The 21,886-nt window shown below is 32.1% G+C and overlaps 1 protein-coding gene across 34 annotated transcripts in view; it reads right to left on the bottom strand.

Moving 5' to 3' along the window:
* The window catches only part of RIMS2 (regulating synaptic membrane exocytosis 2), an 850,283-nt gene that overhangs the window by 210,296 nt on the left and 618,101 nt on the right, over positions 1–21,886 (bottom strand). For 14 of the 34 annotated variants that reach the window (XM_027849888.1, XM_027849890.1, XM_027849893.1 and 11 more), the window contains one exon: positions 3,369–3,469. The exons of the other annotated variants lie outside the window; for them this stretch is intronic. In XM_027849888.1, coding sequence (XP_027705689.1) covers positions 3,369–3,469 — 101 coding nt within the window. The remainder of the gene's footprint in view (positions 1–3,368; positions 3,470–21,886) is intronic. 34 annotated transcript variants of the gene reach the window in all.

Genomic DNA, 21,886 nt, shown 5'->3' with positions numbered 1-21,886 from the left:
TTGGATTTTTATATTTCTAAGGCTATAAAGTGCATAGTAGTTGCTGATCTGCTTTAGTAGGGAAAGTTTACTCCGAGTGTTCCTTCTCTGCACCCTTGAAATAATAGGTCTAGTTCCCCTCCCCTTGCAAAATCCTACAGAAACAAAAGTTATGTTTTGAATAGTTCTACTAACGCTAAGAGGTGACGAGGCTCACTGGGAGGAAATTATACTTAAGGTTACATCTTCTGACAGAATAGACACTACTAGACACTACTCCTTTCCCCCATCTCCATGCCCCTCATTTTAAATGCAATACACAGATAGAAATAATCCCAAGTAAAACTATCTCTATATTATATCTTTCAAATTCTAGCTTAATTTAGTATTCCAGACAACACAAAGCATCAATTATATTTGGGATAAATTAGAATTATTTTATCAAAGTGAACATTACAGATAGTAAGTTTCTAAATAAATGGCATGAATTTATTACCTGTTTCATTTCTATCTCCAACCAAGGAGCTTTTCATGAATCCCTCACAGCTTTAGGTATTATTCAAATTTTTTAGTTTAACTTTTATTACAGTTTATAACAGTTTTGACTATCAAGATTCAGAACCTTACCACTTTCTAGGGAACTAATATAACATTCTAAGGATAGTTCTCCAGATACATAATTTCATTATTGGCTGGCTATTCTATTATTCTTTCGTGTTATACTTAAAGCAGCATTTCAATTATTCTATTGATTGAAAGTCCTATTTTCTAGTTTATATTTTTCTACTGATGGTGAATTTTTCAGACTTATTATACTTTTATAATAGAGAGTATTTAAATAATCTAAATAACTATCAACTGACATATTGGAGAAAATTATTTTGTGAAAAGAACTAAATGAGCTTTCATGATGCACCACTGCTAATATGAGCATCCCTTTGAAGCTTGAAAGTACATCAAGGTAAGGAAAGCAGAGGTTTAAAAGAGTGTCAAATACAACTTTCAAAACGAAATTCAAATCAGAATATTAAAGGACTAGAAGCCATGAATATACCACACCAATGCATGTGAAAGTACTTTGTAACTTATGGGTGGCGAATGAGGCCTTCATGCTACTTCCCCGTTTCTTTACCCTACTTCCTAGACTACTGCCCCCTTCCCAGTTCTCTATTATATGTTGTCTTCCTCCATTGGAAGATAAGCTCTTTAAGTTCTTTTAGCATTGTTGCAGCATTTATGGTACAGAGAGCTTAAAGCACTTAAACACTTAGGCTATCCCAGCGTTACATGGCTAGTAAGGGTCACAGCTGGGATTTCAACATATGCATACAAACACATAGAGATAGAATAATAGATGAATGTAAATATACATTGTGCATATATATATATAATAGATATCTAGCTATATATTCTATATACATATATGTACACATATGTAAATATATGTGTATATATATTTATATTTTTATAATACTTTAAAAGTGATTTTATTCTTCCTGATGGGAAAAAAAACAATAAGACTCAAAAAAATATATTACCAGGTGTTCAATTTTTCGATGATAAGCCTCTCTAAATTTTGGTCTTCAGAGGACAAACATGGAGTGTTGCCAGGGCTATATTTCTTAGGACTATAGGTTCTGAAAAAAACTTAAGAAGATATCTATTCTAATTTCCTAATTTTACAGACGAGGAAATTGGAGCCCAAAGGGTTTAAGTGATTTGCTCACAGTAACAAACATAGGCAGTAAGTGTTAGAGGTAGGATTTGAACCTAGGTCCTCTGACTTCAGAGCCAATGTTCTTTCCACAGCACCATGTTGTTTCCCTACTTATAGGCCTTCTGGCTTTGTATGACCTGTCAAAACTTCTACTCAACTCATAACCTTGAAATAGCCTGAGATTACCTCTAATCCATGATTAAAACATTTAAGTTAGATTTTAATACAGAACAAAATGATATAATTTTATGTGCCTGAATGTCTCATATTTATAGTCTATATGGGTTAAATAGATGTAACCCTAAGCCAAAAAGCATAGCAGATAAAATATTGATGATAATTATTATTAATATTTAAAATAATAATAGTGTTTATGTAGCCCTTTAATCTTTCCAAAGCACTTAAAATATATAGTCTTATTAGCTCTGTCATCATTCTCATTTTACAGATGAGGACACTAAGGCTGAAAGGCATTAAGTCTGGGTCATTTAAACTCAAGTCTTGCTGATTCCAAGTCCAGCACTCTTGAATATGATTTAGAGAGACTTTTTTTTCATGAAATCCTAAATGGAAAAGATTAGCAAAATCCCTCCTATGATTGTGGCTGATATACCGAATAATGCTACCACATCTTTATTCCATGAATATCTTTATTAATCTAAAGTATCATACAGATGAGAGGCAGCAAAGTATAATGCAACCTGTTTTGTGTGGCCTAAGAGATACATTTGTAAATATAAAGTTTTATTGTATTTAAATGTTTTAAAAAACATTCTTAGTTCACAAGCCATACAAAAAACAGATGGCTGGCTGCATGTGACCTCCAGTTGGTCATTTGCCAACCCATAATGTTATAATGTATAGACTAATTGCCTCAGAGGCAAGGAGAATGAATTCAAGTCATCCTCTGAAACATACTGGCTGTGATGACTCCTGGGTAAGGCATTTAACCTTAGTATCCTAGGCAGCTCTCTAAGACTAGAAATTGTAGATAGGTGTTGGTTCAAATAGAGAGATTTTTTTCTCTTTGGAAGTATCCTATACCAATGACATCAAAGGTCTAGTCCACCCCACAAAATTATGAAGATAAAATAATATAATAAATGTAAAAGTATTTTCAAAATAAAAGCATAACTAAATGTCACTACTTTTATTAATATGTAACATCTAGTACTACAATCTACTGTTGCTATACATCTTCTCAATTGTTTTCAGTGCATGACCTATTCTTATATGGGTAAGCATTTATTTTTCTTGCTTATTTAACTCAAAATTAAGTGACAATATGACGCTATCACATATTTTTAAAATTATGCATATAGGAAAATACAGGAAGAAAATTAAAGTTCCTCAAAATGGGTGAGGATAAAAGAATTCTGAATATATAACTCCACAAAAATTAAGGATTTCCAATAGATTTGATAATTCTACATAAATTGAAATAATTCACTGCTATAGATCATCATCTCTATACCAAGTTTTTTTCTGAATAAGGTAAGATGCCTCTAAATGCCTAAATGCTGAAAACAATATGTAATATATGACAGAACTTACAAACATCAAGTTTACTAAACTGAATATATGTTCTGAATAATCTGTCTTGAATGATGTAAAAAACTTAATTCCACACTACTAATTATTTTTTTCACTATTAAAAAGAAAAATGCCTTGCCTTAGAATGGTAATCTTGTTCCAGTCTGGAGTCTGATCCTGCTACCTGTTTGTATTTATTAATTTTCATTTGGCGGTTTCTCTCCTCTATATCCATAGAACCTGGAAGTAAAATAAAACCCATACAATTAACATTCAGTATTGTTTATACCTAAAGTAATACATTTTCTAAAAGGATAAAAATTAGTCTGATATTTTTCCCTCAAGATACACTTTTCCAATGCTAAATTTTAGTCAGGTTCTGTTTCTATACAAATACTCATCCTCATCTTATGAAATAAGCATATGAATAATACATATGTGAAAAATATATTTAATAGCCTAATTTCTACAACATTCAAATTAACATAAATTTCAGTGCAAGGGACAGCCAAACAAAATATCATCAAGAAAGAATTATTTTTCTGGTACAGATATATATCCAGGAGAATGTTGTATATACCAACACATTTATTTTCTAAGGATTAAAAATTTCCAGTAACATTTTACTGTGAAGATTTGGAAGCTTTGTTAGTATCCAAATAGTATTGGCAAACAAAGTAATAAATTTGAGCGATATAGGTCCAGTTTACAAAGTTGAAAAATTATATATGAAAGTAATTAAAAAAAACTGACCCTAGGATTTATCATTTTGCTCGTGGGTATCAAAACAATATACTTCTATGGAGCACTTCAGAATACCACTTTCCAAGTGAGCCATGCTCAAAAAAGGAGAAAGTAGTGCTTGGCTCAGTACTCCTGGGAATACACAGTGCCAGTCAAAGCAGAAAATAAATAATTAAATAATCTTCAGTAAATAAACACAGAAAAAGAAAAAGATAAAGGGACGAGGTAAAAAACATATAGTTGTAGCCCTATTATGAAATGTAAGTTAATGCCAACAGGAACTGGCACTACTGCTGGATATATAAGCTATAGATATTCAAAGTAAGCATACAGCTTCTGATTGAAACAAAAACTATTGTTTGTATACTTTTCTATTGAACAATAGGATTTTCAAATGTGAAAAGACATCTTGTTTGTTAGCTTTTCTAAACCGGAAAACATATCCTTCATTCACAGGGCCAGTAGACAAGTTTTAGCATGAGAAAAGAGAAAATACTTGTTCCTATAAATATATACACACTAACTCAATTTATAAATAGGCACATGCACATATATACACACACACACACACACACGCACGCACACACACACACTCACACAAACACACACACATACACATACATACACATTCCCCCACACCTCAGCTGGGACGATAACTTTGAAACTGCAGTTAAGATATCAGTATCTCAGAAGTAGATAGATATTTTGCCACTCAGTGGTTTTAAAACATTAAAACAAGAGGAAAAAAAAGAAAATATGTCTATATAACAAAAAAGCTGCAGTCTCCATTCACAAAGACATTTATAAATTTAAACTTTTACTCTCTGACTTGACTAGCTTTATTACAAAGTAGAGAGTAATTTTAAATAGCAAATTAGATAAAATTTTTAACGTCAAAAGAAAAAGGGAGAAACTCATACAAGGATTAAGAAAATTTTGAAGAAGTGTTTAAAATGCTTATGTTAAAATGTAATTAAAGATCCTAGCAAATTTAAATCAACTCCAAACACATATAATACAATTGGTACATTTTTTTGACATGGAATGGTATAAAAATGGAAAATGTTTTAACATTTTCAGTTAAAAGATTAAATCTTTATAGTAGTCTTGTCTAATAAAATATTATTTTAAAATTTCCATGAATGGTAAGATAAGTGCATATTATAAAAATGTTACATTCAAGGATTTGTCTCAGTTAAGGTCCTGGAAGAAAAAGAGGGAACGGATAAAGTAGGGGGAAGAAACTGTGTCACAAAATGCAATGCTTTGTGTAGTAGAGAAAGTACTGGATTTGGAATAAGGAAGATTGGGGCTCAAATATTGGCTCAGATACTTAATAGGTGAGTGACCCTGGGCAAGTCACAACTTCTCTGGGCCTCAGTTTCTTCAACTTAAAAATGAGAGGTTTGGATTTGATGACCTTTAAGATCATTTCCAGTTTTAAATCTGTGATACTATAAAAACAAACCTAATCTAGTATAAAATATAAAATTTCTTATTTAATAACAAACTGAAATTTATAAAGTGAAACTAAACATTCTTATGATGTAGTAATAAGCCAATACTTTATATACAGTAGCACTTCGATAAAACTGAGTTTAAGTTCTTTACACATGATATACCAAGATTATTACTTGAAAGTAAGCCTTTTTAGAGGTTGCATTTACTTATTGTGCTAGCAATTGTAGGGTCAGGTAGGTGGTGCAGAGGATAGAATGCCAGGCCTAGAGTTAGGAAGACCTGAGCTAAAATCTGGCTTTAGACACTTATTAGCTGTGTGACCCTGGGCAAGTCACAACCCTGTTTTCCTCCATTCCTCATCTGTAAAATGAGCTGGAGAAGGAAATGGCAAACCACTCCCATATGTTTGCCAAGAAAACTCCAAATGGGGTCACAAAGAGTTGAACATGACTGAATTGACTGAACAATAATAACAAGCTAGCAATCCAGAAGACTGAATAAGATGAAACAGCTTCCCAAAGTGCGTACATACTTCAGGGAATCAGAGTAGGAAACTGTGGGAATCTGACTTATTGCATCATTCATTCTTTTGATATTTCTGGAAGCTATGAAAGAGGAATGACTAATTAGCCACAATATTTTTAAAAGCAAAAGCTGAAGTGCATTCAGGAAAAGTATTTTTTAAAATTATTTTTGGTCCAAAAATGATTTCTTTTTATGTATTATAAAAACTCCTAGAATAGAAGTTCTCTTTAAACAAGGTAGATTGGCACTTACTTGTATCCTATATTCATAGCTATCTGGGGCACTGAAGGCTTGTCACTTGCCCCTAAGTCACAAAGCTTGTGTTTGTCAAAGGTGAGACTTGGAACCAATCATCCTGATTCCAAGGCTGAACCTCTGTTCATTGCACCACAGTACCTCTCAATTCAGGGGAAGAGATGTGTACACCAAAATACAAGCCTGATTCTAGTCCTATTAAATATCTTATTATCTAGTCCTATTAAGTAACAATACTGCCTCTCCCTAACTGGTTCTACAAGTAAAAATTGATGGATAGAAAAACCAATGAATCTTTTATTCCATTAATATCATGACAACTATGCCATCCAGATATTCCTCAACACTGTAATTTTAAGATTTAAGAGAAGAGGTACAGAGTCCACAGGTGTGGAACAGTACCTATGAGGTCAGATTTTCTATAAAAATCTAAGCCTGATTTTTGGTTCAAATAATACAGCTTCTATCCCTATTGCCTTCAATTTTTATAGACACTTAGGAACAACTTTAACTCTCATTGGAGGGAAATTCTATTAGTGCTTTGATCCTTATAATGGTTGGACTAGATAACAATTAAGTTGTTATTCAAAATTAAGATTCTATAACTCCAAAATGAATACTCATCATTTGGCAACTATTCATTAAGTGCTTACTAAATGCAAAATCTCTGAGATAGTCACTAGGGAAATGTCAATAGTCAAGTTTCACATTATTATAAATTAAAACCATAGAAATTTGCCACACTCATTAGTATAACCAAAGAAATTTATTTATCATTTTTAAAATGTTAAATATTTATCTTGAAACACTTTATGCTCTAAAAATGTTTTCAAGGAATCAGTGTCTAAATGTGCATGGATGTAGGCCCATTTTTCCAAGTAATAATCAAATATCATTTCAATAATATCCAAATTTGTTTTACTGATACCTCAGAGTTGATTTAAATTGTGCTGGAAATGTATGTGTGTAGGTATATACAAAAATATATACCTACACACATACATATATATGTATTAATCCTACCAAATGTATTCCAAAAATTTTAGCATTTTTATTTTATTTGTGAAAAATCCTTTGTCATGCCTATTCCATTAACTTTTCCAATAGTTTTAAACTCCGTGAGACTTGTTTCTTTGATACCATCTTATATTTTTAAATAACAAAAGTAGAGAAAATTAACTCTAAAAATGTGACTGTATTTTTGGGTTCAGGTTTCAAATATTTTAATAAAATAGTAAACACCTAAAAGAATCTCAACTAGTGCAGGTTTAATTCCTTCACATAAGAATTCCAGTATTTTGTTGATCTGATTTTTAATATTTTCCGAAATTATGCAAGAATAACATAAAATATTTATTTTTCCTTAACTAGATATGTCTAATTTGGGTATTGGTGTATTGGAATTACACATAGGTAATCTGCAAGGTTGCTCAATTTTTAAAAATCAACAAAATACTTCAACAACTATGTAATATTTGTTGTAGGAAATTTTACTTTAACAAAAAGAACTACATTTGGCTGCCAACAGTTTAGAATAAAAATGCAAAACTAGAAAAATGGCAATATTTATATGTTTTCATCAATGGAAAATTAATAATAAATTTAAATAGCAACTACAAATGAATATTCATCTGTATATTGAGAATCATCAGATTAATTGTAATAAAGCAGCCACTGCTTAGCTAGCCCTATTTATGTGCTCACTGCAGATATCATAAGTATATAGACCTAATGATTTCTGCAGTGTTCTCAAAAAAGTGAAAGAAATAGGTGTGTTTTTCAAAAGCACACACAAACACACACACAATGCTCTTGAGGTGCCAGAGCAGCTTCATACCACACACTTCCTGGCAGTAGGGACACAGGTTTGGCAGTGATGTGATTCATCAGGAAGACTTCGGGGAACAGAACATGTTGATTGTCAAGGCAGGACAGATGACTCAGTAATCCTTCTCGGGATCGTAATTGAAATGCCCCAATCTGGGAATCTTAAGGAGAAAATCCTTAAGCCCCAAATACATGCTCACAGAAACCAAAAGAAAGACTAAAATGAATCTAAGTTAGATTCAAGAACAAGAATTTGTAGCTGTGGACCCAAGAGGATCTGTAGCTGTGGGTCTTCAATCACATACGCTATAGATATCTTAGATGGTTCAATCAGGTTGATTTTTTTAAATGAGCTATAAATCACGGGCCTAAGTAAAATTTTAATTTGAGTCAGTTGACTGGCATTGGTTGGATGAGACAATGAACTTTCCTGGGCAACTGTTATGGTCTTTAAGCTATCCAAATCAAGAGAATTCCTTATTCTATGTAAGTATTCATATAATACAGATATAACTTCTCATAGAGTGGGGCCTAAGTTTCATTAAACAACTATTTCATCAGAATGATGATAATGTGAAATTAAAATAATGGTCTCAGACTTTTAACTGCAAGGCAGAAGTTGAATAAACTAATAATTGTTTAAAGACATTTTACATTGAAAATTTACCAGTTAATTTAATCTTTAAAAGTTTTTAAAGTTTTTCCCCCCATTTTATTGGTAAAGAGAAAATGACTTGCAGCAATAGATTTCATTGTGAAAACCTGAAAGATTGTTCTTTAAAGACTCTACTTTTTTTACTTAATAAGGATCATTTTAAACTAACCACAAATTTGGTGTCATTCAGCCTATAAGTATTCACTCAGTAAAGTCATGCTAAAACAAATAAATGTATAAATGGGATAAATAAATTAGAAGACTGTCTAGATATTTATATTATCTACAAAGAGGGGAAAGAATTTGATTAATAAAATGTTGGAGTCTAAATATTTTATATGACATCAAAAGCTACAAAGAATACATAAAATTATTTTAAAGAATTTCATCTTATCATATACATTAGGGAAGTAAAATGACAAAATGGTTTTTTTTGGTAAATCACCCTACCTCAATCCCAATTCTCTTCATTTTTAAACTTCTTATTAAATAAAAATGAGTAAAGTATAAAAAAATCAACAAAAATGTGAAGGACAGAATAAATAAAAATCATAATGAAGATAAGAAAATGTTACACTAGGGTAATAATAATGAGTAGAAATCTTAAATATTAATCCAGCCACGTTTAATAAGTATGAACTCCTGAAAAATTTGACAAAGTTTGCATTTAAACCTCCAGACGTGTTGGCATAACTTACAAATACCTTACAATAACCTATTGATTTTCTAATTATGGCTTTTGCTTGTTCGTACTTATGTAACCATCTCTCATATGTATTCCATTTACTTAAAAAAAGCAATATAGTACATTTAAAAGAAACCTCTCAAACATAAAATTTTGGTGGTGGTGGTTGTAAAGGAACAAATCCTGTGTTGATTTGACAAACCATGTGTTTTGCTATGTTTGTGCTAAAAAAAATTTGAATTAAAGAATAAATAAATGAGGAGCAATAATATACTGCTCTCATTAGTTATAATTTTGATTTGGCAAATAAAAGGACTAAAGTTAGATTATGTTAGCTAATAAAAGCATTGACATCCTTGTTTTACAATAAGGACTAAGTAATGATAAAGGAAATGACATGCTGGCTAAAATCTTATGAATCTAGATATATGAAATTATATGTACTTTTGTTTTTGATCTTGAATGGTGGGCAAATTTAAATAGGACTTTACAAACTATAAATCAAAAATTAGATTCTTTATAATTTTTTCTAAAATACAAATGGATACATTTTTTCATAATAACACTTATTTCCCTTCATACAATAAAAGGTGAAAAATCAGATGCTACAGATTAAAATGTATTACTTACAGCCATGTGAAATAAAAAGGTAATAAAAGCTGAGTACTGATCATGCAGTGGTACCAGAAGTTTATTACTTGGAAAAGATTAGAAAGAAAGGATTTTTTTAAACAAAATAGCTGTTTTTTCACTCTTATAAGATCAGATATGATAAGTCATACTTTGCTTCTAAAGTATTGTGAAGCAAAAATAAATACACCTTTCAATGCAAAGAAATATGTAACAAAATATGTATTATTTAAAAATAACATAATATAACCATCAATTATACAAACATGCATTTTCTAAATCAACTGAGGGATATTTTGGAAACTGGGTATTCGATCAGTAGAAGTAAATGTTTCAAAATTGTTTAATATTGGTCAGAAGAAAAACAGCTGTTTAAACTTAGATGCATATAGTTTTTTCCTCTAATTACAGAGGAAAAAATCAAAATCTCTATTTTAAATTCTTGCTAAATTTTCTTTGACTGGATAGCTAGATCAGAAAACAATGATGATTCAATGAATGAAATAAAATTTTATTATCTTTTATTTTAAATAAATCTTTAGGAAAAGATAATAGCATTATTATTTTAGCATGAGAGAATACTGTATTTATTTAAAAAGCAATTTTCAAAAGTAATAGAAAGATAAACAATAGTATTAGATATAATTTGAGATAATATAACTTTTAATTATTTGTTGGAACAACAATATGTGACAAGAACTAGCAAAACTTGTTTTCCTTAGATTTTCTTTATTATGTGATAATTTTTTTTATAGTTTCAGTGATAAATTGCATTTATTCCTATGTTGCTCTATTATTTTTATTGAATTGAGCCAGATTGACAGTGTTTTAAAATCAAGTTCAAAATGAAAGCATTTTAAATTGTGTGACATAAATATGAGGTTCTTTTCCTTCCAAAGTGATTACTTTCAGTAATATGATATATGAAAATTTGGTATTAGGAGTGAGGAAAGGCCTGAAAAACAATGATCTATATATCTGTCTAAATTAAGCTTTTTGTATCAATGAGACCCTGTTCATATATAAAATGGAAACTCTTTGAGAGGAGAGATTGGTTTTTTTTTTTTGTCTTTCTATCCCCAGTCACTAGCTCAATACTATACAGAAGTTTAATAAATGCTCAATGATTGATTCTCAGTGCAACGACATTTTAGGTTGAATGATTTAATATAGTCTGTTCTATGCTTATGGGAAACACAAGGGTATTTATTTTTTGCAGAAATAAGAGTGCAATCAATCAACAAAAGGATTTACAGAGCTGCACAGACTTAGAACTATGGCTTTTCACATTGTCAGAAGCGCTTTTAGTTTTTCCATAACCCTACACATTAAATAAAACATAGGTCTTAATAATATTTTAAAATATTAAAGGTGCAAATTAACTTCCCTTTACATTTGTTGAAAAGTTATTTATATGATTAAAATTGAAATGCCATTCTAAAGTAGTAAATTTAATTATCAAGAAGTCTGTGGATAAATGGATTATCAATGGTACTTAGTGGCCCTGTATCAATTAAAAATTTCAAGCAAAGAGGGTGAAGTAGAATCTCAGAAGGTATTTCTTTTTTTGCATTCTGAGATCAAATATTCATGACTTGTGACCTATTGTTTTTTGAATGCCTCTGTTTAACATCTAAAGCCATTTCCAACCTTTCTCCAATGCACCTTTTCAGCTTTATTATACTTCACTCTCCTGTCCAAATAAACTGGTCTTCTTGCTGTTACTCACACATAACATAGAATTTCTATCTGTGCCCTGTAAAGGTTGTCACTTATGCTTGTAATTCTCTCCTTTCTTCACCTCTATGTCTCAGAATCCCTACTTTTCTTTTAAAGTTCAACTCAATGAGTTGAGTGAGTCCTAAAGACTCCTAAATGAGTCTTTTCCCTATTACCACTTGGTAGATAGAGTCTCCCTTCCTCCAATACTTTATATGCATTCTATATTTACTTATACGGGTATATATTGTTTTTCTTTAAGGACAGAGACTATTATATTTTTGTCTTCCTAGCACAGAATAGGTATTTAATGAATGCTTCATGTATCAGCTAACTTTCTTCTTATTAAATCATCCTTAACTGTAAACTAATTGAAAATTCTAAATCATAATATTAAAACTGACAAATAGATTGCCCAGAAAATTTTCTAAATGCTGTATCTATTTTTATATTACAGTTGTAAGGTATTATAGGATTACCATTAAAGTACTGAAAATATTATCCTTTGTTTCTTAGAAAGGTACACTATATTTCTTCCTTAATAATAACTTAGAAAAATGACTTAAATGCTTAGAAAGATTCAATTCACCATAATAAACATTCAAAGCATACCCAAATTCCTTTACATGCAAATATCACTAACAAAGATATAAAAAATATTTTTGCTTGGAATAAAAAGTGTTAAAAGAGTTTTCCATACCATGCTAGTTGAAATCACTAATGGCATTTTCTTAGGTGGATTATAGAGGAGACCTATGGCAATTACAGGAAAAAAACAACATTGTGCTGTGTTCTATACCATATTCTACACTTGAATTTCATAGTTGAAGATTGGATAAAAGAGTTTTGTAACATTCCAGTCATTTTCAATAATTCTTCAATCAAGTCCTCTAGAGTGAAGCTCTCTAGAGTCCTTATTAACACAGGTCTGAAGCTCTCTTTCACTAGTAAACTGCCAAATAATCCTTTTAATGCCATTTATATTGCTTAATAACATCTGTGGGGCCCAGTAAGCTGAAAAACTGATAGCTTAGGTAAACATCAACTGTGTGAGAAGTAGAATTTCCAATAAAAACATTTTAATATGTAAAATGCCCACAGTTAAAACAACAGCAATTTGGAGTGACAATTAGGTCAATAAACTTCCATTTCTTTTCTTTCTTCTTCACAAGGAATGTTTTTAATTTAATATATTTTTCATCTCATTTTAGCTAATGGAAAGGCTAATCCTTTCAGCAATATTATCATGATGATGTTTCTTTCCAAAGAAATATGACATCAAGGGATTCCCCATCACTGGCGCCTTTAGGTGACGGTATTTTTTAAGCTTAATAAAGTGCATATGGCATTTTAACTTTCTTACTTTGTCAAAGAAAAAAACCTGCATCTCCAACCCATCTAGATCTTATTTCAGTAAAAAGTACCATTAGTCACCATTTAAATGCAATGTCCCTCTGAGAAAAACTTTAACTTCTCATAATTTAGATATTACAAACAAGAAATTATATTTTATACAAGTTATTAGTTTCAAATAAAATTATAATAATCATACATAAATTTTGTTGTACAAACATAAGCTAGATTAAGTGAATTAGTATACTATTTCTTGGCTGTAAGATGCCCATTCTCATATGCTACATAAGGACCAATTTAGTATAGGATTAATTAATTAGTTAAGTTTTATCCAAGCACCCAAAAAGAATTAAGGACCTTTAAAGAAGTTCACCTCAATATATATATTACTTTCATTTGTATGAATGATGTAATAATTGATTATTTTACATAATTTTTGAAAAAAAGAATAATGTACAATAGTCAAATTTTAGAATATAGATTTATTTTAGAAATAAGGAAAATTTCCTTTGTAGTGAAAGTTGAAAAATCCTGCTAAGCATAAGGGACCTTAATGTCTCTGTTCTGTCCCTCTTTTATACTATTTCACTTGGTGATCTCATAAATTCCCACGGTTTCAATAATCATCTCTATATAGATGACTCTCAGATCTATTTGTCCAGCCCTAATCTGACTCCTGACCTCTAGTCTTGCATGTTAAACTGCACTAGACATTTCAAACTAGATGTCCTGTAGACAGCTAAAACCTAACAAGTCTAAAAGTGAACTCATTATCTTTTTCCAAACCACTTTCTCCTAACTTCCTTATTACTGTCTAGGGTACCACCATGCTCCCAATCACCCAGGCTTGCAATCTCAGTGTCATGTTCAATTGTTCATTTTCTCTCAACCCTGTCCCCCCATCTTTAATTAGCTGTCAAGTCCTTTGCAACATCTGTAGTATGCACCCGTTCTCTCCTTAGACACTGCCACTAAACTGATCCACCCCCTCTCATACACACACACACACACACACACACACACACACACACACTCTCTCTCTCTCTACAATAACTTACTGGTTCTCTCTGCCTCGTTTCTCTCCACTCCAAACCATCCTTCAAAATGATCTTCCTAAAATGCAAATCTAACCATATCAACCCCCAATTCAATAAACCACTGTGGCTCCTTATTACTTCCAGGATCAAATATAAAATCCTCTGTTGACTTTTAAAGTCCTTCATAATGTGACCCCTCCAACCTTTCGACTTTTCTTACATTTTACTCCCCTCCAAGTACCTAGTGATCTAGCTATACCAACCTCCTTGTTTCTCACACATGACTGTGCATTTCCACTGGCTCTCTAATGTCTGAAATTCCCTCCTCACTTCTGTCTCCTACCTTCCTCAGTTTCAGACAAGTCTCATCTAAAGTCTTACCTTCTACAAGACACACTTTCTGATTCCCCTTAATGATGGTGCCTTCCCTATATGATTATCTCCAATTTATTTTGTGTAAACCTTGTTGGCACATGGTTGTTGCATGTTGTCTCCCTCTTTACACTGACAGAAGTGACTGTTTTTGCTTTTCTTTATATCCTCAGCACTTAGCACAGTGTTTCTGGCACATAATAGGTACTTTAAAAATGCTAATTGCCTTACTTTGTCTGCATTTTTTGGCACTGGATGCCTCAGATCTGCAGAGTTCCCTGCCTCTTCACTAAGTGAGCCTCAGTCTAAAGGTAAGAACCTGTAATATATGACCTTTCATGTAATTTTGATGATCAAAACATGCTTAAAAAGACATGATTTGAAACCTGCTACCATAAGATAATGGAATCAGTCTGATTGTGGGATGTGGATTTCTGAATTAATATATACAAATGGTAGATTCCTGATTTGTTATGGATTATGCTTAACAAAGGCTGGTAAGAATGCATTTTCCTAGAGTCTTGCAAATTAAATCAAAAGGCCTTTGAATTGAAAATGAAGAGAGATCTTACATATATTCAAGAAACTAGATATTACCTAGAATAGTAGTTGAGACACAGAAGTTGATAGGAAACAAAATTCAAGAAAGTAGTTAATAGTAAAACCCAAGATTTCAAATATTTATACACCAATTCACAAAGTAACAAGTGAGGGGAACTAAATGCCCTAATGAGAGAAAGCAAAGTTTACCTCACAGGTAATATGATGAGATGAGATTTATTAATGGGATGTGGTGATAGATGTTATCAAAAGAAATGGGATGAGTAAAAATGGTTGAGTAGAATCATTATTAAAAAACATAGTAATCAAAGAAAATCTAAGTTACCAAGATTGTACAAATGGTAGAAGATCACAAGATCATAGATCTGGAGCTTAAAAGGAACTTAGAGAATATCAAGTTGACTTGATCATACAGGTAGTCTAAGTGGCAGAGGTGGGATTTGAATATAGATATTCAATTCCAAGTTCAGCACTCTATCTACTACACTTAGCTACCTTTAGATTAAGGAAGATAGAAACAAGAAAAAAAAATTTGTCATTAGATTACACTACAGGAGACCTAGACAAAAAGAAGACATAGATAAGTTCAGGAAACCAATTACAAGCCTGGTATAGTGTTATAATCTGTAATAATGAGATATTTCCACTTTCCAGCTATCTGATAGGGTCCTTCTATTCTTAAATTGGACCTTTGTGCCAGTGCCATACTCAGTCTCCTACTACACTCTTGGCTAGTCTCACTATTGTATAGCTACTGGGGTGTCTGGGACTTGGTCCACCCTTTCCCGCTTTCTTTGTCAACACTGAACTGAGGTTAGGAGCTGGACTCTGAGTTAGTACCAAGCCTCTCCCTCTACCTCAATCCTTAGCTTCTGATTCTGTCTCCTGGTGCACAAGAAGTCACTAGTCTCTGCTCTATCTCTGCCTCCTTATGCAGCCACCTACTAGGAATTGTCTTTATTCCTTAGTGAAATTCTGACAGGTCTTCTGTGATATCCTCCTGGCTTCAGCTCTCTGGAGGCTTGCACTGCCTCTCCATCTCCTTGTGCAGTCACCTTTTGGAAGCTGACTTTGTTTACTGCTGTAGCTCTGACCAACTAGACCTGAGAGCCTACTGGCTTCATGCTTCTCTCTGAGATTATCTCCAATTTACCCTGCATATATCTTGCATGTCTGAATGTTGCTTTCCCCCATTAGAACTGAGGTACTTGAGGATAGGTACGGTTTTTGTCTTTCTTTGTATCCCTAGAGCTTAGAATAGTGCCTTTCACATAGCAAATGCCTAATATTGACTTGATTTGACCCAAGGGTCCTCACCTAGAATGCCAGGAAGCCTTCAGTTATCTTAGGAAATTTTGAACTAGATACAAGCACTTACAAGTGTTTATATTTTAATTCACTGAATCTTTGCTTTATCAGGCACTCTTTTTCAGCTTTGCTAGAGTGTTTCTTAGGGGAACTGGGCTTAGCTTGAATCTAAAGCCTTGACATCTTTGTAGAAGTCCATTTCTCTCTAAAGCAAAAGAACTAATAGCTTCTAGACTTGCTTAGGGATAATTTTCTTTTTCAAATGGTGGAGGGGATGGAATTATGGATCTAATTGTCATCAATGGTAATGAACTAACGGGAAGCTTAGAGGGAAACAAATGCACCTGAGAATTTATAACTCAGGAGAAGGAAGCTTATTATAAGCTCATATGCTACAGTCTGATATGATTTTAAGACTACAGATGTCAAGCATTCAGAGGAAGGATAGGCAGGATTCCACAGATTAAATTCCACAAAGGAAATCAGTCTAGGAGGAATGGAAAGCTATTAAGAATTAAAATCTAAAAACACAAAAAATAACAATTATGATGAAAATAAAAAAGAGTAGTTGTCTGAAGAAACTGGTATGGGTTCACTGAGAACTCACCAGCTAATTCAGATGTTAAAGTCATGGACTGAAGATGGAAACAAAGACAGGTAAAAATATTAATAAAAAAGTATACACTACACTTGATGAAAGTTACCATAAGCAGTGTGAGTGGATTGTCAAAATAGGCCAAAGACAAAAATGGTTGTCTTCTGTCTTAAGGGAAAGAGGAAAATCAGAAACAGGCCTCAGGCTTAATGGAATGAAGGTCACTCACAACAAAAAAAAAAATAGGTAGTGTTGCTCAATTCTTATTCTGTTATTGTTTCTCTTACAAGGTCAATGATCTTTGACCTGAAAAGGGCAGAACAGAAGAAAGGAAGAACAAGTTAATTAAAGAGATAGTAAAAGTACCTACTTGCTTTTAATGAGTTTACATCACTAGGATCAATTGAACTACATTTTGCTAGTGAAAAAAACCTAGTGGACATAATTCTTGAGCAACACTGGAAAGGTAAGACCACAGGATAGGAGAAGGGCAAATGTTCCCATTTTTAAACACTGGAAGAGAATGGAGCCTGCAAACTTAAGGCCACTAAGCTTAATATTGATCCTTGGTTAAATTCTGAAATGTATTATTAAAGATTCAGGCAAGGTAGAAACAGAAGCAGTGATCTCAAAGTCCTAATGGCTTCATCAAGAACAGGTCATACCAAACTAACTTTGCTTCATTTTCTTAAAGTGTTACTAAACTGGTAGGTCAGGTAAATGTTGCTACTATGATTTACCTCCATATTAGCCAAGTAATCAATAAAATCTCTCATGCTATTCTTCTGAAACGATGTGAAAATATGAATTAGAAAGTAGCATAATTGGATGGATTTAGAAAAAGATGAATGATTCAACCAAAAGTATAATCATTAATAATGTCAACTTGAAAGAATAACTCCTTTGGAGTGTCCTGGGGAGCTATGATTGGCCTGGTAGTGTTTAACATTTTAATTTTTTTATGTGAATACAGATATAAATGGCATTCGTATAACATTTGCAGATGAGACAAATCTTAGAGGGATGGCAAACATAAAATGATACAACCAGGATTTATAACGGACTGAAAAGTTAAAACTTTAAGTAGAATCTAATAAGAAAGATGAAATTTAATAAGGATAATTAAAAAATCATGTAGAAATTCAAAGAATCATTACTATTAGTTGGGAAGTACAAAGAAAGCTATTTTTGGTAGATTCCAAGATCAATGAATAAATAGCATGATACAGCATTCAAGAAAGCTAACAGAATCTGAAGCTTTCTTAAGAAAGGCATGTCTTCTAGGAATAAATAAGTGTAATCCCTTTGTATTCTGCCCTAGTTAGATTGCATTTGGAGTATTTTGTTCTGGGTGCCACAGTTTAAGAAAGTTATTCATAAGGTGGAGAGAATCCTTAAAAGGGCAAACAGGATGATGAAGGGCCATAATTACAGCATTCAAACATTCGAAGGACTATGTGACTTTATTGTGACAGACTGTTGCTCAAGCCTTGAATGCTTTTCCACTTCATTTCTGCCTCTTAGAGTACCTAGTTTTCTTTAACACTCAGCTCAAATCCCACTTTCCACACAAAGGATTTTCTAATATTCTCATTAGATACTGTTTCACTTCTCTCAAATTAGCTTGTATCAGAGAAAAATGAATCAGGAGCCATGACTCTAAATACGGAAGAATGCTTAGAGTACATCTAGTCCAATGTCTTCATTTTATAAAGAAAACAAGGCTCAGAGGGTAAAATGACTTGGCCAAGGTTACAAAGAAAAAGTGGTAGAGCTGAGAGCTAAACTGAAGTCACATGACTCCACAACTAGCACTTTACCCCTTGTATCACACTGCTTTGTTTGTATTTTTATATATTTATTTGAGTACATGTAGTTTCCTGTGATGGAGTAAGATCCTATTTCATTCTTGTCTTTGTCTCCTCCCCTCTGCCCTCCCCACCAATGTCTAACACAATGTTAGGTATATAGTAAGTGCTTAATAAATATGTGTTGATTTACTGGAAAAAGCATTTACCTTGTTTGGCCTTAGCAGGCAGAATCAAGACCAATACATGGATGTTGGAAAAAGGCAAATTTAAGCTTGACATAATAATTAGATCTATCCAAAAATGAATTGGTTAGAACCAAAGAAGTGATTAGTTATCCTGTGTTTGAGATATCCATGCAAGGCTGGTTGACTACCTGCTGTATATGTTGTAAAGAGGATTCCGTTCTGGTTATAGGTTATACTAGATGGTCATTGAAATTCCTCCTGTTTATGAAATTCTGTGAATGAGACCCACAAGTATCTAGTTTATCCATCAAAATACACACTAAAAATGATTTGCCAGAGGTCATAAAAGTACCAGGTAGGACTGCCAAGATTCAAATGTAGGTCTTCTGATTTAAAATCAAATGTTCTTTCCACTAAATCATGGTATGGAGTATTCAAGAGTAAATTACTGAATTTCCTTTAAAATATCCTCTTTATTGTTGTCTTTGTTCAGTTGTGTCACACTCTATGTGACCCCATGGAAATTGTCTATGGGATTTTCTTGGCAAATATACCAGAGTGGTTTGCCATTTCTTTCTCTAGTATGTCCCCATTTTATAGATGAGGATAGAGGTTAAGTGAGTTACCCAGGGTCACACAGCTAGTTAAGTGTCTGAGGCCACATCTGAACTCAGATCTTCCTGACTTTCAGCCCAGAGCTCTATCTACTGCATCACCTAACTGTCCCACTCTTTACCATTCTAAAATTAATCAGGTAAAATATTCAAAAGTTTCTCTGTGTGTGAAATGCTTATTATATATAGCTCGGAAAGCAGTCTGATGTCATTATCAACGGTACTCTACACAAGGCATAACTTCCTTATCAACATGTCTATAGCAAATTATTTTTAACAAAATCACTATAAGAAACAAAGACACGATGGAAGGAGTATATTCCATGAATGTATAAAATAATTGAATAATATTTTATGCAAGTAGAAACTTAAATAGATTTAACATCAATAATTTTATTGTAATTATAACATAAATATGAACTAAATTCTACTAAACAAAACTAGTTAAATACAGAAACTCCTATAATGTTTAAAGAGTTAAATGTATATCATGATATCTTTAAGAACTATCTGAATGACCCTGAAACACCAGAACTGAGAATTAAATTGGATCCAAAGTTACCACCTATTATGAAATTAAAGTAACTTATCTTTTTATAGATAAGGTGCCACAGTCATAATCATACATGGCAATATAATCATGATGAGGTACAATTCCGAGTACCAAAAATAATACGTGGCTACCAATACTTTTTGCCAGATTTGGTAAAAATAAGTTAAACTCATATGACCAATTTTATCTGCGTTTTAAAATAGAACATCAACTTTTGTTTGTTATAGTTTGACAATATAAAATAATTGACAATATAAAATAAATTAATTAGTTGAAATAGCCTTTCCTGGAGGCTGTAGATGATAGGTTTGCATGTGGGTAACTTTTTTTACCTGAAGAATTCTAAAGTTCTCCTAAATACTACTTTACACAGGATAGTGAAAAGATAACAAAGATGTATGCCAAAAATGCCAATATAGAAATAATGGTTGCTAGAAATGACAATCAAAACAACATGAGCCAAATGAAGCTAATGCTTATAGATATAATCAAACAATTAAAGAAATATGCATATTACTTTCCCCCTTAATTTCTATGCCATGTTTTATTCAGAACCTTAGAAGGCCTTGTTTACAAGTTATTTAAATGATATGATCATGACAAAAATATAACTTTTTTATTTTTAATAATCTTTAAGACACATTTTGCAATATGACAGAAGCAGTCTATGAAAATGAGGCATGAGTAATATTGCAGAAACCCATAATACAGCTGATTTTTATCAGCTATGTCTCCACATCATTAACAACCACAAAAATGAAAGATCAATATAATGACATTAGCTCAAAAGATTAGTTTTGTTTTTGTCCTCGCAAACCAGCATTCCACAGGGATTCCTCTTAACAAGTTGGAAAGAAGAAGCAAGTGAATGACACAGAAATCAGTTTTTTGGTATGACATTTTACTTAACATTTTCATTGATGATGTGGACAGAAGTGATAAAATGATGCTACTTATTTCTGAGAATGATATTAAGCTTAAAACATTGGGTGAGATGCATAATAGAATAGAATTAAGCATGAATAAACAAACCTAGAGAAACTATACAGAAAAAATAGGTATTTAGATATTGAGTATAAGCAATATAGTTTTCCAGTGGAAAGAGGAAGAAACCAAAGGTGTTATATTAAGTCATTCCTTTCAGCAAATATAGTATTAATTATCATGGAAAATGACAAGCTATTGGAAACTGAATGGAATAAAATAAATTGAGATAAATTTTTAAAAAGAAAAAAACAATTTACAATGAGAAATAATATTACATACATTTGCTACATAAAGATTTTAAGTAAATATATTAAAGTTATTTATAAAACTTAGATCAATAGAAAGAAGAATGTTTATGATAGGAGGGGTAATTTTATTTAGTTAATAAAATGTTTTATTAAGAAAAATAACTTTATTTTATTAAAATTAATCATGATAAATTTCCCAATAAGTGATATTATTTCACGTGGATTCTGAATAGCAATGGTACTTTGGTACATTCCTAAATTCTAGTATTGAATGTATTTGCCAAACTTACAAATTTGCCTAAATAAAAACCAATTCATGCCATTCAGTCTAACAGGCCCTTGTCATCATAGGGAGACACATCCTAAAGATCTACAGAAATATTAAATATTGAATGCTAGGATAAGGATAATAAAGACAGAGGTGTGGGCATTTAAATATGTGTGTATTCATCTTTACAAGGGGAAGTGTTATGGCTAGAACACTAGGCTGAAAGTCAAGAGTCTTGGGTTAGATTCTGAAATATGTAATACA

Source organism: Vombatus ursinus, unplaced genomic scaffold (assembly GCF_900497805.2).
Source record: "Vombatus ursinus unplaced genomic scaffold, bare-nosed wombat genome assembly UNPS02008961.1, whole genome shotgun sequence".
Lineage (NCBI taxonomy): Eukaryota > Metazoa > Chordata > Mammalia > Diprotodontia > Vombatidae > Vombatus > Vombatus ursinus.
The sequence above is the reverse complement of the archived record's forward strand: the minus strand, read 5'-3'. Positions and strand labels throughout refer to the sequence as shown.